We start from the raw sequence: 17809 nt of genomic DNA, 5'->3' as shown, positions 1-17809 counted from the left end.
AATTCAATAGCCTACAGTCTGATCACCTAAATAATTCAATAGCATACAGTCTGATTACTTCAGTTCTTCACTGTAATATTTTACATCATCAGCAATATTGAGTGGCTAATCATGGGTGACACCTTTAGTTTGGCACACATGTTAAATGATGGATACATTTATGTTTAATCAAGACATAAAAGGTCAACATGACAGGATTCACTGCTATTACTGTTTCAAAAATCTTAGTTCCCCATTCAGCAAATAATCCAGTTATCCAAGACCGGACACCATTCCCTTTAATGTCCAAACCACTTTGAATGTCATGCAGCTCTCCCACACTGCTTCTAATATGTACTAGATGTTAATCGATGCTGAGGGAGGTTTTAAATATAGGAGTGCAACATTCTGACCCCATTATGGTGCAAACTCACTTTAGCTGCAAGAACACAGTCCAGGGCCATTCTCTTCTGTAAGAGCATGGGTCTCTATGCACGCAGCTAATAGGTAATGAAGTCTAAAGAAATGGTGGTAGCATTGGCAGCTCCTAGTGCAGTATCTTGTTTCTGTAATGGTCTCCATTACACTGTAGTAGGGAAACAAAATGAGAAAAATCGGATTGTTTTGGTGACCCCACGGCTCCCCTGCCATAGTTGAAGGGGATGGATTCAGAGTGTCTGATGGCAGACCCCACCCCAGTCTTGGGGCGGCTAGCCAGGGACTGGCTTTTGTGGTACTGATTAAGTGTGCATATTCCTTTTGATAATTTTTGTGAAGCAACAGGATGTTAGGAAAATATTGTATGCTGGATGTTGGACTTTTTTGCCTATGCAGGGTCATCCCCAATCTTTTTGCCTCCTGCTTCCTATTTTTTCTGACCTGTTGCTGTTGGTTTTTGTACTCTGAGCACTTTACCACTGCTAACCAGTACTAAAGTGCATATGCTCTTTGTGTAAATTGTATTGTTGATTAGTTTATCCATGACTGCCATATTTGATTTACTAGTAAGTCCCTAGTAAAGTGCACTAGAGGTGCCAGGGCCTGTAAATCAAATGCTACTAGTGGGTCTGCAGCACTGGTTGTGCCACCCACATGAGTAGCTCTGTAATCATGTCTCAGACCTGCCACTGCAGTGTCTGTGTGTGCAGTTTTAACTGTAAATTCGACTTGGCAAGTGTACCCACTTGCCAGGCCTAAACCTTCCCTTTTCTTACATGTAAGACACCCCTAAGGTAGGCCTTAGGTAGCCCCAAGGGCAGAGTGCAGTGTATGGTTAAGGTAGGACATATAGGCCCTGATTCTGACCTTGGCGGACGGCGGAGGCCATCCGCCAAGGTACCGCCGACAAATGACCGCACCGCGGTCAAAAGACCGCGGCGGCCATTCTTACATTTCCGCTGGGCCGGCGGGCGCTCTCCAAAAGAGCGCCCGCTGGCCCAACGGAAATGCCCCTGCAACGAGGACGCCGGCTCAGAATTGAGCCGGCGTAGTTGCAGGGGTGCGACGGGTGCAGTTGCACCCGTCGCGTATTTCAGTGTCTGCAAAGCAGACACTGAAATACTTTGTGGGGCCCTCTTACGGGGGCCCCTGCAGTGCCCATGCCATTGGCATGTGCACTGCAGGGGCCCCCAGGGGCCCCGCGGCACCCCCTACCGCCATCCTGTTCATGGCGGGTTTCCCGCCATGAACAGGATGGCGGTAGGGGGTGTCTGAATCCCCATGGCGGCGGAGCGCGCTCCGCCGCCATGGAGGATTCAATGGGGCAGCGGTAAACCGGCGGGAGACCGCCGGTTTACCCTTTCTGACCGCGCTGAACCGCCGCGGTCAGAATGCCCTTGGGAGCACCGCCAGCCTGTTGGCGGTGCTCCCGTGGTCGGTGACCCTGGCGGTCACCGGCCGCCAGGGTCAGAATGACCCCCATAGTAATGTGTTTAATATGTCCTGACAGTGAAATATTGCTAAATTCGTTTTTCACTGTTGCAAGGCCTGTCCCTCTCATAGGTTAACATGGGGGCTACCTTTAAATCTGATTAAAGTGTAGATTCCCTTTGGGAGCGGATGGACATGTGGGGTTTGGGGTGTCTGAGCTCACAATTTAAAAATACATCTTTTAGTGAAGTTGATTTTAAGATTGTGTGTTTGAAAATGCCACTTTTAAAAAGTGAGCATTTTCTTGCTTATACCATTTCTGTGACTCTGCCTGTTTGTGGATTCCCTGTCTGGGTCAGTTTGACAGTTGGGCTGGTTGCACCTCACACTAGACAGTGACACAAAGGGTGCTAGGGTGTAGTCTGCATTTCCTGATGAGCTATCTGTGCTAGGAGGGAGGAGAGGAGTGGCCACTCACACCTGAAAGGGGCTGTGCCTGCCCTCACACAATGCGGTCTCCAACCCCCTTGTGAGTGTCTGGGGCCTGGCCTGGGCAAGGCAGGATTTCACATTCAAAAGAGACTTTATTTTGAAGTAGGCTTACTTCAAAGGAGAAATTGGGTATAAGAAGGGCACCCAAAACCACAGACTTTAGAGCACTTCTGGAAACAAGAGGAACCTCTGCCTGGAGAAGAGCTGAAGAGCTGAGAAAGGAGAGCTGCCCTGCCTGTGACAGTGCCTTGTGGAGCTATCCTGCAGTTGCTGCTTCTGCCAGAGTAAGAGGGCAAAGACTGAACTTTGTGTGCCTTCCATCTTGAGAAGAACTCTCCAAGGGCTTGATTTAGAGCTTGCCTCCTGTTGTTTGAAGTCTCAGGGACAGCAAAGACTTCTCTCTGGAGAGACTCCTGCTCTGACCTGTGGTGCCCATCCAGTTCCTGGGACCCTGAAAGAAGAAGCTGGCAGCCTAAGAGGAGGAAATCCACGCACAGAGCGCTGTGCGGGGAAAAGATCGAAGCTGAAGAAACGACGTGCCGCCGGCTCCAGGGCTGAAAATCGACACCTGCTTGAAACGTGACTGAAAAATCGACGCACAGAGCTGTAGAAACTACGCGCACCATCGCTGACAAAGGCTGGGAGATCGCAACCCGTGCTGTGTGGTTTTTGGATCATCCTGCGGCTGGATTTCCGACGCAAACACCGCTGGGCATGTAAAAACAACGCAAGGCCGGCCCGGACCTGAGAGTGCTGACCGGATCGACGCATCGCTCTCCTGCGGAGAGAAGTAACGATGCGCCCGACAAAAGGAGAAACGCCGCAAGGTCCTGCTCGTGAGTGGAATCAACACATTGCAAGCCCTTTTTGACGCACACTCGCCCGTGCGGGGTTATTTTTGACGCACCTAAGGTACATTTTCACGCTAACAGTGTTAGTGTGTGTTTTAAACTACATAAGGACTCTTTTTGCTTTTTAATTGATAACTTAACTTGTGTATTGTGGATTTTTGTCATTTTGGTCTTTTTTTTGTTTAGATAAATAATTCCTATTTTTCTAAACTTGTGTCATTTTGTAGTGATTTCATTAAGTTACTGTGTGTGTTGGTACAGATACTTTACACCTAGCACTCTGAAGTTAAGCCTACTGCTCTGCCAAGCTACCAAGGGGGGGGGTATGCAGGGCTTAGCTGAGGGTGATTCTCTTTTACCCTGACTAGAGTGAGGGTCCTTGCTTGAACAGGGGGGAAACCTGACTCTCAACCAAAGACTCCATTTCTAAAACCGGAGATTACTTTGTACTGTATGGTCTCTAAGTCAGTGTCACATTTGCTTTGGCCCATAAATATACTCCAGTTAATAGTCTCTTTGTTAACAAAACAGCCCCTGTTCTGAGTAAGCAAGGTGAATAATTTCAGACAAATATTAACTGATGGGATTGTGTAATCTTCTAGATGTTGCCAGGATTCATGGATGGGCCTGCACATTCAGGCAGTCTACGCCCATGGTAGAACAAATTGGGACAAGTATCATTTTTGTTCAGGGGTACTCTGATTAAAGGCACACACCTCAAGCCATTGGCGGGGACTGATTGCAAATCCAGGAGAAAGAAAGATTTCTCTTCTTCTGATGGAAACTTCTAACTACAGATTCCTCACCTTTATAATCCCTGATTGCCAGACTGGCTCTCGAAATTTTCTTAGCCATACATCTTCGCGTTGGCACCATACTGCTCCAGAAGTGACGGATGGAGCTGCATGATAAGTGCTACTGCGTGCTGACTCCAATTTCTTTCTTTCTGTGCCCTCAAACTTACTTGCATCTAGTCACTAATACAAAAGCCAGTGTACAGTGGTACAATATACCCTCCTAAAGCTACAGATTTCAAACCCGGCGTGCCTGCAGAAAACAGATATCTGTTACAGAACAGCACCATGTGTGTGTTTGGGCTCGGGGCACAGCTGCAAGTCATGTGAGGAGTGCACCCAAAGGCGATCCAGGACAATGAAGCAAAGCTATGTGTTGCTCAATACAAGAAGTAGTTGCTTGTCTCACATATGTTGTGCTCCAAATTGAGAGTAAGGATACGCTCTCATTGCTGCCACAAGTTAATCGTTTTCACAGTTGAAGTCCTCTAATTAATCGAAGTCCAAATGAAGCCACAAACAGGCAAACTGAGACTTGACCCAATCCTGCCGCTCTGACTAAAGAGAATGCATGAGTGGTTCACAATATTAGTTGGTCTCTCTACCAGTCCCTGGCCTTGATCCAGAATTTCCCTGGCCATTGGCGTTGCTGCAGTAGATTGAGGCGCGTAAGGGGGCCATGCGCTCTCAATTTGCCACCCTTATGACTCCCTCTGAAGCACCTTTGAACACTAGGGATTCACAGTTGGATTATTGCAAGTTGATCCATCCTCAGTGCTGTCTGAACCCCTTTGACCCATCACAGTCTCTGCACCAAGTCCGGTGCAGACTTCCACTCCAGCCACAGACACCAGAGAAAAATCCAAAACCGGTGTCTGACCCCCAAGCCTGCTTTAACTCGATCACCACTGAGGTTGTGCTCCGAATCCACTGCTGTGCACCCAGTCACCATACGGTATGAGTCTTATTCTGTGCTTCCACTACCAGAGAGGCACCCCAGAGGCTCTTTTGGAAATTGGGCTATTAGTTGTATTGCCAGCACAACTAATAGGTCCTCAGTTGTCCTCAGTGGGAACCAAACATCCCATTGTAGCCCTTGACTCTCATAGGGTAGCGCAGCAGAGCAGTCTAAGGCTTACTCACAGGAGATGATGTGAGCTAGAAATCACCAATCACTGGCACGCAATAATAACACTCAATAAATGATTGTCCAGCCAGTACCTTTTCTTTAGAAAAGGAGAAGTACATTTATTATGCACATACTACTAAATACTATGCAGTAATTTACAAATATACATTGGCAGATGGAACATACCATAGCAGACAGGTGCAATCACTGGTGACCCCCCCCCTTGTGGGGTCACCCAAGCATATCAAGTGAATTCAGTCACAGTGTAATACGGATATTACTTTGACATGAATCATTGCCATAATTGCGATAATGATAAAACATATGCAGTCATCATGGAAACACAATAAAACAGTTATCAGAAATAGACGTTTTGTGTTTGTGCATTGTTTCCTATACTTGGCATTAGAGTGTAATAGTCAGAACAGCTGCTAGAGGGCACCACTATAAAAGTAGCATATTGAAAAAGCATTGTAGTGTAACCTGGTATAGCCACATGAAATAGCTTTGCTGTGTAATCACATTAAAAAGCATTATAATGTAACCATTCAGTCAGACCCTAGACGGATACAGAGCAGTTGGGCCTATCCTCCGGAACAGCTAGTCCAGGATATTTAGGCTATGATTCTTCCTCTATCCTGGTTTCGGTGAGTCAGAGTCAGAGGCTACTGGGCTTAATGGCATCCTGTGGTAACACATGCCTTCTGGCATATGTGGAATGTGGAGTGGGGCCTGAAGTCCCAGTGGATGCAACATCAGGAGAATCTCTCTGACCCTATCCATATATCGGAGGGAACTGCAGTGGTGGCTCTTGGACCACGATTGGACCAGCGGCAGACCCCTCTCTCTTCCCCACCCAGAGCTTACAGTAGTGACAGTTGCATCACTTCTGGGTAGGTGCAGCCTTCTGGAAGAAGTGGAGGATTCTGTTCTTCATGATGATATGCTATAAGTCCAATATAGGCAAGAATACTCGAATTATATCACTATTGGCATTGTGTTCCATTATATATCTGGCATGGAGAACATTGTGTTCCACTATACATCTGGTATTGTGTTCTACTATACAACCAATGAGCTGTTCTTCATGGGAAGTGTACCTCACTAGTGATATAATGCGAGTATTGTTGCCTATATTGGACTTATAGCATTTCATCAATTGGATGTGTCCATAGTGTCTGCGGAAAAAGGGAAATCTATGTGTTGTAATGTTTTATCTGAGAAAGTGTACTATATGGATATTTAAGCTTGTGGCAAACTAGGAGGAACCGCCAGGAGGAATTTATCGTGTGACTGTATTAGACTGTCTATTTTTATGCTTAGGGAGTTTTATTATTATGAGTTTGAATGTGTATGTATGAAGTACGATTGCATTGAGTGTTTGTTTTCTACCATCTGGTTTTCAGGGTTGGGAGTTTTTTCTGTGTTTATATGACTACTCAAGATTGTGTATCAAAAAAGAGCATTATATGAAATAAAATATAATTGTCAAATTGGATTATCAACAGTTATGAAATTAAATAAAGATGATGATAAACCTTAATATGAGTGTAAAAAAGGTATATGTGTTCTGAAATCAAGAATAGTATATACTTTGATTCGCGAGACAGTTACATAAATTGAAGAATGAAAAAATATATTGATTATTATTACTAATTTATTTATAAGATAGTGAAGGATTCTTCCCTGGAATAGCTACTATATTCAGACAGAGACCCTCTAGTTTTCAGACTTTCCTTCCCAGATGACATTTTCTGTGCACTTCAACATATCACAGACATCAAGAAACAATAATGCAAAGCAATGAATGATAAACAGTTAGACTTCACCTCAGTTTACTTCTGTGTACTTACAATGTCCACCGTGCTCCACCCAAGTCCCCCTGGAGAAATATCTCCTTTACCTCTGCAACCTCTGGTCCTCATGCGGTCCAGCGTTTGGCCTTGTCGATATCCTAGTGAAGATCAGCACAGAAAGCACCAGGCTCTGTGAAGGAAATCAGATACTCTGCAAAATTCATAGACGTCTCAAACATGTTTAATCTAAAAATAGCCAGCAAGCATCAAAAATATCTTAAATGCAAATTGCCATTTCAGCGGCCAGCCCTCCGCTGTCTGGTCAGGTCTATACATTTCATTGCTACATTTGTACGTTTTTCCCAATGCAGTATGCAGAGGAAAAAACACATGATCCAGCTGGCATTTCAAATAGACACTAACAAGCAAGTGTGGGGCTCTTTACGTGAGAAGAATGTGAGAAAACCTTGAGGAAGACATGCAACAAACGATGGGAAAAAGTCTGACTTATCTAAATATACACTTTTCTCTTCATTGTGCCAGCTTCAAAATGAGGCCACTCTTACTCGATAGGCTAAATATGCCTTGTACTGCATGGGGTAACAAGATGGCGGTGCGTCTAAACACGTAGATGTGCAATAATGCTGAGCTTTATGTGCTTTAAACAGGTATAAAATGATTTCACAGTTGTTGTTACAGACAGCTAGGTGATTACTTCCTCAGGGCTACATGCAAAAGCAGCATGATAGTTAAAATATGTTTTTATGTATATACTGCTGCATTAATTGGACTATATCTGCATTAATTGCTCCAAAGATACGTTTTCTTGGCGGCTCGATGCACACGTTACCACAGTGAACGATGATTGCTGTTGCATCTTTTCATAAATAAACACAATGGCAGAGGCTACATAATGTAATCTGTTGTGTGACACATCTTCAAGGCTGCCACAGCACTAGCAGGACCTTCCCCTCAGTTCTGTTTTTCATTCGCCTTCCATGGACGCTCTTAGTGATATAAAAAAAAAAACAGTTGAGGCAACAGTAGTGTTGTATCACAGAATAACAACAGTATCAATTTCCACTACTGTGTACCGAAATCCATTGCGGATGGGAGCCACCCCTTTCATGTTGGCTCCATTGGACAAGCTAACCGTGCATTGCATAATCAAACAAGAAACAGCACCAATCTGATCACAATTGTATTCCACTCCCTCTTATTAGTTGACCTTCTGGCAACCTATGTGGCTTTTAAACTCTGACCAAGTGGCACTTGGACACTGCTCTAGGTGAGTCACTGATCACACCCAATCCTCCCTAAAATTGCAGGGCTTCCCAGTTCTTCCACTGCAGCCTTCAGTAGGCTATCTAGTCCCAGTTTTCATGCTTTGCATATTGGTGTGTGTAGTTTTGATATTTTCATTAAAGGCACAGGCATGCATTTCCCATAAACAAAGGGAAGAAAAAAAACTGCATGTGCTGCTCTCACACGACACTAGATGATGAGATCTGTCAGTGCAAAAGGAGATCTTTTATCCACCTACTAATCTTATCCTCATACTAGGAATCAGAGATGTTTTCTTAGCCAACAACACAAATGCCCTTTTTAACTTCATTAATTGCAAGTTAATTTGAGTGAGTGACTGACCCCACAGTGGTCATCCATAGGAATCTCTTTTCTAGAAGTGTCTTAATTGCTGAATTTAGTGTGTCTCATTTACATAGGCCTTCTAGACTTTTTGACCCCATACTCACAACATGTTCAGAATACCACTGTCAAGGTATTTTTCGCCTTCAGAAGGTTTGGGCATATTGTCCCTCAACAAATTCTGGCTACCATTGTGGACATGCATTCATTTTAAATATCTGTGTGGTCTTGGAGCCCTTTAATATCTGCGTCCACAATTCAAGAAAAAATATATAATTATCATCCTGGATGATGTGCACTCGGCCATCAATCATCTGGTACACTCAGGAACACTTTGGTTTAAATAATGTGTTGGCAGTGTTTTCAGAGCTTCTGGTTCCCACTATGAAATGTTCTTCCAGGTGAAGGTGAGGAGATTTATTTCACATACATGTAGTAACATGCCTTTTCTCCCAAATTCTACTGGTATCTCTAGCAGCTTTGAACTACTTGCTACTAAAGAGCATTATTTTTATTTTCAGTAGTGCTAGTCCTACCACCAGGATGTAAGTGCTCTGTAGCTTATATATCCTGTTGTAGATCTAGGAAGGTTCACCCATCTGTCTACTTTAGATTTCCCTCAGAATGTAATAAATACCATACTTGAAGTGTCATAGATTTTTGTCTCTAGATATTTGATTTATTTTGGACACCACTTTAGAGATGGAGCGGCATGGCAACCTTGTCAAGAATACCTAATGGGAACACCACTGACTGCCCAGTTGATGCAAGGGCAAGATACCTTTCAAAGTTGATCTTTTTCCTGCATGTAAATGCTGTCTGCAAATGATAAATGTAGCTACTCACTTTCCTCTCTTGACTTCACAGCATTTCATTGCTTCATTAAATGCAGAAAATATGTTTTTTCAAGTGGTTTCCCGTGGAACTGAAGGTTGTTTACTGTTTAGGCAGCCTGCAAACATCTGTGACAGAATTAGTGACAACATTTTGGTAGTGTGGACTCAACTCACTTTGTAGCATACACAGACAGTCTATGCTCAGCCCTCTGCAATTCTGTTGTAATCAGTTTGAGATTGCCATTCTTCACAGACAACTTATGTTCTCTAGAGTAAAGTTGTAATATTTCTCAGACAGTGCATGCTCAAAATCTCATTTTTTAACCTTTGAGTAGATGTATATTCTCGTCCTGACATAGTGGGACCGATCCATGTAATAATTGTTTGCAGTTTCCTTATGCATAAGATTACTACAGCGTTTGTCATTTTTCCTGAAGAAGACCCTCTGGAAATAATTGTAGGTGTTGAAACATTGACATACGGACCTGTTGACTGGCATTCAATGTTGTGTTCTAATACTGTACTCAAAGTTTGAGTTGTTAATTTGAACTGCGTACCAGAATACAATTTTTACCTTTATAAATCTCTCTGGCGCACGCACTTTTTTCCTTCCTATTCACTACCACTGTGCCTTGGAGGACTTATCATAAAGTTCTGTTTCTATATGAATGTATGATATATTTGTGAGGCCAACAAAGCATGACCTTAAGACTTCCTTCACGAGAACCATTGTTCTAGATGATGGGTGTTAATTGCCTTTTTTATATACATATTGGCATTGTCCTTGAGGGTGACTTATGAACATACTTTAAAAAAGGCTTTCTCTGCATGACAAAGCCATTTTCCCCACCTGTTTCGCTGCAGGACATTTAAACTGGAACCTAGCCGGAACACATCTGTTCAGCCTTATATAGTCTTTTTTTTTTCCCTGCAACCTCCAACATGGCTATAGGTACACTCAGCAGAATAGTATTCCACAGTTGTCCTACCTACGTTTTGTCAGTTTATTTGTAGGTAGCTAATAACTTTTAGTAGTGGGTAAGTGACCACTCTCCTGGCTTTTCAGCCTCTCATATTTCTCCAGATAAACCCAATAAACATTCTAACGATTTTTTTACATTTATGATCGGAGCAAGTTGGTGCACATGAAAGATTTATTAGAGAGCATCTTACCAGAGAATTGAATGAAATATTTGCACCAAACCTTGCTTGCCTTCACATTTGTTCTGGTCCTGACCATCGACAGACCGGGCTTGGCAAGTAGACATCATGTTTTCTAGGTGCGCGTTCCCGCAGTTGAAAGTATTTGAAAACTAAGGAAGCCTCATTCATTCTGCTAAACACAATGCTGAGTAAAGGGTTAACATCTCCATTCGTTGTCCCTTTCTTTCTCAAACATTTTGACATTTTCTCTTGTCTTTTGCTAAAACCAAATATCTAACGTCAGCAAGCAGGGATTACATAGAAGGCCACTGTACAAGTCTATGCATAACTGCCTTTTAATTTCTGACATTTGAAACATAATGCACGCTTCAGTACAACATGCTCATAGAATGCCAAGCCCGGTATTCTGTTGCATCCATTTTGGCTTTATCACCCGATTAAACGATCTCACGCGTCTGCCTTCATTATATTGTTTTATTGGCATCCATCTTGTGTTTTACCACTTTGTCATTCCAAACTGCAGGAAGTGCTCCACAGACTAAACCCATGTTGTTAACTGTGAAGTTTTTTGAAGGATGAGCTACTTTTTTTTTTTTTTTTTTTTTTAACAATTCGCTGTACTCCTTCCCTATTTTTTTCATTTTATTCGCCTGTTACTTAAGTTTTTGGATGCACCCGCATTGCTTCTTGGCTGGATCAGTGACATCAGTGAGAAGAATCAGTAGCATACCGTCTGTAACAATGGCTTCTGTAGGAGCTGTACTTATCTGCACGTTCCTCCCCCGCCCTCTTGCCCTCCTAGAATAGTACCTACCCCCTGCATTACGGTGACCCTAAGAGAATATATAGATACGGATACCAGCTCTAACCATTTGCTGTTGTCATTAACAAACGGGATGGTGAGACACGTGGCATGTATGTTCATTGCAGAGATCCAGGAGTCCCAGACTGGCAGCTAAGGATATTTTGAGGGATGAAGAATCCATCAGGACGTGCAACAAACAATGTTAAGGATGATAAGATTATCTGGTGATATCCCTAGACTATAAACTTAGATTTTTTTTTTTTCTGACCTTACACTTTGCTTCTATCCTTGTCTTGTTCCCCTCTTTCGGTGAATTTAACAACTGGACAGGGAACTTTGTTATGTGATTACTGTTGATGTTGGGAACATTTTGAAAACACAAATATCTAATGTTTCCATTAAAATAGTGTGTGGTTTTGGGGAATGCTTTTAATTTCTGTGGAGGATTCTGTAAAATGCTTTTCAGTCTAATGCCAGAGGATGCTTTTGGGATTGACTTTCAGCTCGACTTTGAAGTGAGAGGAGATGTGATCAATGGCAGAAACCACCGAGGTCCCCAGAGAGCGCGGCTGGCTGCTGACGGCATGGTATGTGGTTCTTTTCTTGACATCTCAAAGTTGAAGGGTAGGATATCGCCTATAAATCTAATGTGCTATAAGAGTCCAAGGCTGGTTGCGGCAGGAGGGCTTACAGTATACCATTGCTCGCGTCATAGCGATCATGCTGGGAGTATCTGCGGGTGACATCTGGAGGATTATAGAGCGCATCCCTGCGTTGTAAGCTTTGTGGCAACTTGAAATTAATCCCAAGTTCAAGGCCTGCATATTGGATGTTAATATGTTATCATCATGGTAACACAATTCTGTCTCCCCCCTGCCCCGCTCTCCCCCATTCCTGCAATCCCAATGCAACTGAAGGTGGTGTTGCAGGACTTTGCAAATTTATTGCAGATGGCAAATTTGTGTTGTGAATGTTAATCAGAACTGAATACCGATCAAAACTAAAGTGCACAAAACATATTCTTGTGATGCTAATACAATAGTCTCTGCTGTGTAGAAAGCTGCCAGGGGTAGCAGATCAAGCAACACATTGGAAAGGCTTGTGCAACCTGATCTGTGATGTTACGGGCAAGAAGTCCTTTCGCTAACCCGAGTGGCAGAGAGGCAATGGGAATAGTTGTCAAGTTGAGGTAAACCCTCTAGAGCATTTTTGAGAACAACAAGTATGGTGGTGGTGGTGAAAGACGAAACAAATTGGTGAAAGGGCTGGTGCAATTGGATTTTTTCAGCTATCGCATCAGCGGAAAGGCACTGTTGTGTTCAGTTACAAGTACGAGTAGAGCAGATGCACTGCTTCCCCTCCTATATTTGCCACTTTTTAGGGTCGAGCCTGCGTTGCAGTGAGACGCTTTAGGGTTTAGAAAAGGGCTCGGAGCCCTGTTGACGTCACATCAGTGTTTTTCATTGGTTCGTGGGCTTGCCTATTGAAATCTGCTTGCTTTCATTAGTCGAAGGCATGCATACGTCATGCCTTTTCCGGTTGCTAGCCCTCCTCGAGCGCATCGACCAAGTACAGAAAACATACGAGGCTCGCTGTTTTCTGTCCGGCTCGTGGACTACTTTTTCTCTAATTTACTATCGCGATTTCGCTTGGCAGAAGTCTAGCGCTTTACACAGTTAATTGCACTTTTTCGGGTTACGTACATAAGTGCACTTTTGCCGATAGGTGAAAAGTCGGGTTAGGAGTTTACAACGCTATCAGCTCTAACATGAGCAAACGCGAGACCCGTTGCATTGCAAATGCTTGTTCCTTTTTGTGTGCGGTATTTGTAAAGCCTGAAGCTAGCCCAAAGGCAGGGCAGCGCTGTACAGGATCAAAGGCAAGCAGTACAGTCAGCGAGCCAAAGCAGAGCTAGTGTGTTTGTAGGACGTTCATGTGTTGTGTAGTGTTCTTAGGTATATAAATAATCCAGAGGAATTTCCTTAACTGAACTTTAGTTATGACGAAAATAGTAGATCTGTTTGAAACCATCATGTATATGGATGATGAGGGATTTCCCTTCCTTATAATAGATGGAGGTTTAGTTTTCTCAGCTTCTTGATCTTGACAGGCTGCCAGTCGATGTGAGACACAGTTGCTCCTGTATCTGCTTCTGGACAGTGCCTTTGTCCTGCCATCGGATCCCCTGCCTGCTGTTGGCTACGCCCATGGAGGAAGGCACAGCCCGCTGACAAAACAACACCAGATCTCGACAGCATTGCCAGAAGCCGCACTGGAAAATGAAGGGGAAACCAGACATCAGTGCGTGTGTAGCACAAGCGTGAAGACCCATCTCGTTGTCGCTGAATCATCTCTAATTGTGATAATTTGATGACCTTCGTTGTTGTTGTTTAAAAAGTCATTCCTACGGATCGAGCCCCACTGCGATGGTACCGAGCCAAGGTCAAATTTTCTTTTTGATAAAATGAATACGCACGAGTTTACAGTATCTTGTTTCAAGTTGGTATAGTCAAAAAGTCACAGCAGTTGCTGGGTCTCTAGGGCCCCTGGAATTTATCTAATTCTGTGTCAGTGCCTTGTTTCATGATAGTAAGGGTGGTGAAGCATGAGGAGGAACCCCGCCTCCCCCCATGGTGGATTTCAGGCTTGCAAGTGAGGGATGTAATGACCACACGAGGCCAAAAAATACAGAAACAGTTAAGTCCCTGCCTTCTTGTTTAACCCTTTGTCTTTTGGCAATTTGGACTCAGCAGTGCAAACTATCCCCCCACCCCCCCCCCCCCCCCCCCCGCTCCAAGTCCATAATCCGCCTGAACTGCGGCTATCTGTTTGTAAAATCCTTTTTCCTCTGTGAACGGGTTTTTGCGACAGACATCACAAAATGTAACGCAGCCTGCTTGGTACTCTGCGGTGAAGACAGGATGCGAGGATGCCGCCTGAACACGCTTAACCTCCATCTAAAGCTCGCGGCCCGTGAAGAGCCAAAGTGGCCATTTGTTAAGCATGGCTGGATCCTTCCAGTGTGGGCACTGCTATTTCTGCCTTAATTGGAGTGTGAATTCTGTTCCGCAAAGCTCCTCTGATTGACGTGTAGACGCGTCCTCTGGTCTGCTTGAGCTCACCTGTTCCGTGGCTGCAGAAAGTGTGCATTAATGTTGCCGTCTATGGCAAAAAAAAGCTGACCTTACATAAAAATGCAGTCTGAAAAGAGGAATATTTTTGATCATTTGACTACTGAAGTGGAGCACAGTACCACCATCCGAAAGGGCACTCACAAACATGGTAAGTTAGCCGCCGTGTTTGTGTCCTTAGACACTTAAAAATAGCTTTGTGTGGGTGAGGGGTGGTAGGTATTTTAATTTGTGATGTGTGGGATTCCGCATTCTTAAAGAGGATCAACGTGCGCGTTTAACCCCTTCGCTGCCAGGCCTTTTCCTCATCTGGTGCCAGGCCATTTTTTAGCTATTTGGGGCAGTTCGCGCTTAGAGCCTCATAACTCTTTGTCCACATAAGCTACCTATGCCAAATTTGCGTCCTTTTTTTCCAACATCCTATGGATTCTAGCGGTACCCAGAGTTTGTGGGTTCCCCTGGAGGAGACTACGAAATTAGCCAAAATACAGCAGAACTTTAATTTTTTAAAGAATAATGGGAAGAAATGGCTGCAGAAGAAGGCTTGTGTTTTTTTAGAAAACCACATTTTTTAACACAATTTTGGCATTTTACTGGGACATGCCCCATTTTTTGTGTGTGTGCCTTTAGCCTCCTTCCAGTTAGTGACAGAAATGGGTATGAAACAAAAAAAAGTAGACAAAATTCTGAATTCAGCAAGGGGTCATTTGTGTAGATCCTACAAGGTTTTCCTACAGAAAATAACAGCTGCAATAAAAGAATATTGAAATTGAGGTGAACAAAACAGCCATTTCTCTCCGCGTTTTCCTCTAACGTTTTCCTGCCATGTCAGATTTTCAAAAGCAATATACCGTTATGTCTGCTGGACTCTTCTGGTTGCAGGGATATATAGGGCTTGTAGGTTCCTCAAGTCCCCTAGATACCCAGATCCAATAAAGAAGCTGCACATTGCGATTGGTTTTCATTGTATACCGGGTATAGAGCAATTTTATTTCAAATAAAGAGTGAAAAATAGGTATCAAGGAAACATTTTTATTTCCAAAATGGGCACAAGATAAGGTGTTGAGAAGCAATCATTATTATTTGCACATCTCTGAATTCCGGGGTTCCCATACTAGCATCTGTATTACACAGCATTTCTCAAACAGTTGTCTTTTTTTTTTTACACACTGTCTTACATTTGGAAGGAAAAAATTTAGGGAAACACAAGGCGCAATAACACTTGTTCTTCTATTCTGTGTTCCCCCAAGTCTCCCGATAAAAATGGTACCTCACTTGTGTGGGTAGGCCTAATACCCGCGACTGGAAACACAAGTCGGACACATCACATTTTTACATTGAAATCTGACGCGTTTTTTGGAAAGTGCCTAGCTGTGGATTTTGGCCTCTAGCTCAGCCGGCACCTAGGGAAACCTACCAAACCAGTGCACTTTTGAAAACTAGACACCTAGGGGAATCCAGGATGGAGTGACTAGTAGAGCTCTCACCCTGTTCTGCTACCCAGACTCCTTTGCAAACCTCAAAAATGGGCCAAAAAAAACACCTTTTCCTCACATTTTGGTGATGGAAAGTCCTGGAATCTAAGAGGAGCCACACATTTCCTTCCCCCAAGTCTCCTAATAAAAATGGTACCTCACTTGTGTGGGTATGCCTAGTGCCTGCAACAGGAAATGCCCCAAAACACAAGGTAGACACATTACATTTTCCCAAAGAAAACTGACCTGTTTTTGCAAAGTCCTTAGCTGTGGATTTTGGCCTCTAGCTCAACTGGCACCTAGGGAAACCTACTAACCCTGTGCATTTTTTAACACTAGACACCTTGGGGAATCCAGGATGGAGTGACTTGTGGGGCTCTCACCAGGTTCTGTTACCCACACTCCTTTGTAAACCGCAAAATTTGGCAAAAAAAACAAAACACTTTTTCCTCACATTTTGCTGTTGGAAAGTTCTGGAATCTGAGGGAAGTCACAAACTTCTATCCAGCGTTCCCCCAAGTGTCTCCCGATAAAAATGGTACCTCACTTGTGTGGGTAGGCCTAGTGCCCGCGACAGGAAATGCCCCAAAACACAACGTGGACACATCACATTTTCCCAAAGAAAACTGACCTGTTTTTTGCACAGTGCCTAGCTGTGGATCTTGGCCTGTAGCTCAGCCGGCACCAAGGGAAACCTACCAAACCTGTGCATTTTTTAAGAGTGGCTCCCGAATCAGAAGATTCATCTTGGACAGAAAACTCACTGCCAGAATCTCTCACTTACTCCTATGCCTCAGATGCAGAGTCAGTCTCATAATTATGGTTAGAAGACAACTCAAAAAACATACATACAACAGTTATGTACTCAAAAACTATACCACTCACTTGCCTGAAAAAGTTAGACTCACCAGCAACTACTCTGCACAGACACAGCAATCACTAATGATATCCTACTAAAAAGAAAAAAAGAAAGAAAAGCAAATTAGACATAAGACAACACAAATATCATTGTGCACAAATCTAAGGACAATTTCACACACAGTCCTGCATTTAGTACACCACCTACAAACCTGTCATTCATGCATGGCAACAATACTCCTTTGGAGTAAATTGTTTTTACTTACCTAAAACATGCAGCTGTGAAAACCACAGGTCTACCACTGCCAAAACTGCAAGGAGCCACAGCAAAGGAAACAAAAGCTTTGAACTAGAACGAAAAGGAGAAATAAACTCTTATAATCACGAATGCAAATACTTTGCCAGTTGACAAACACCCCATCACCAACCATTTAGAAATTTTCCATGGTTCCTAAGTGGATTCTGCCCCCCCCCCCCCCTTGGGGGCAGATAGGCCTATAAACAATAGGCCAATCTGCCCCCAAGGGGGGAGCATAAATGGTCAACAGTAATGTGCCCCCTTTTGGGGGTTGACCCTTGCCAAAGGGACTGCCCCCCACACAATTCACACACACACACAAACAAGACCCTGGTGCCTAAGTGGATTCTGCCCTCCTTGAGGGCAGATGAGCCTAAAAAAATAGGCCAATCTGCCCCCAACGGGGGAAGAAATGGTGTACAATTTTGTGCCCCCTTTGGGGGACGACCCAAAGGGGGCGCTCCCCCAACGCAAAAAAAACAAAGAAAAAAAAATCCCTTGCAACTTGGTGGCTTCTGCCTAAAAAAAATAGTCAGATGGCTATCAGTAATGTGCCCCCTTTTGGGGGCTTTGGGGAGTGTGACCCTTGCCAAAAGGGCACCTTCACCCCAAAACACACACATACACTCTCTCTGTCACTCACTCACTCTCTGGTGCCTATGTGGATCCTGCCCCCTTTGGGCAG

The 17809-nt window shown here is 43.8% G+C and overlaps 1 protein-coding gene across 6 annotated transcripts in view; it reads left to right on the top strand.

Moving 5' to 3' along the window:
- BRCA1 (BRCA1 DNA repair associated) overlaps positions 1–17809 on the top strand; it is a 477104-nt gene that overhangs the window by 413684 nt on the left and 45611 nt on the right. For all 6 annotated transcript variants that reach the window (XM_069237765.1, XM_069237766.1, XM_069237761.1 and 3 more), the window contains exon 19: positions 11866–11949. In XM_069237765.1, the coding sequence (XP_069093866.1) occupies positions 11866–11949 (84 nt within the window). The remainder of the gene's footprint in view (positions 1–11865; positions 11950–17809) is intronic.

Source organism: Pleurodeles waltl, chromosome 6 (genome assembly GCF_031143425.1).
Source record: "Pleurodeles waltl isolate 20211129_DDA chromosome 6, aPleWal1.hap1.20221129, whole genome shotgun sequence".
NCBI classification, from domain to species: domain Eukaryota; kingdom Metazoa; phylum Chordata; class Amphibia; order Caudata; family Salamandridae; genus Pleurodeles; species Pleurodeles waltl.
This window is presented reverse-complemented; position numbering and strand designations above follow the sequence as displayed.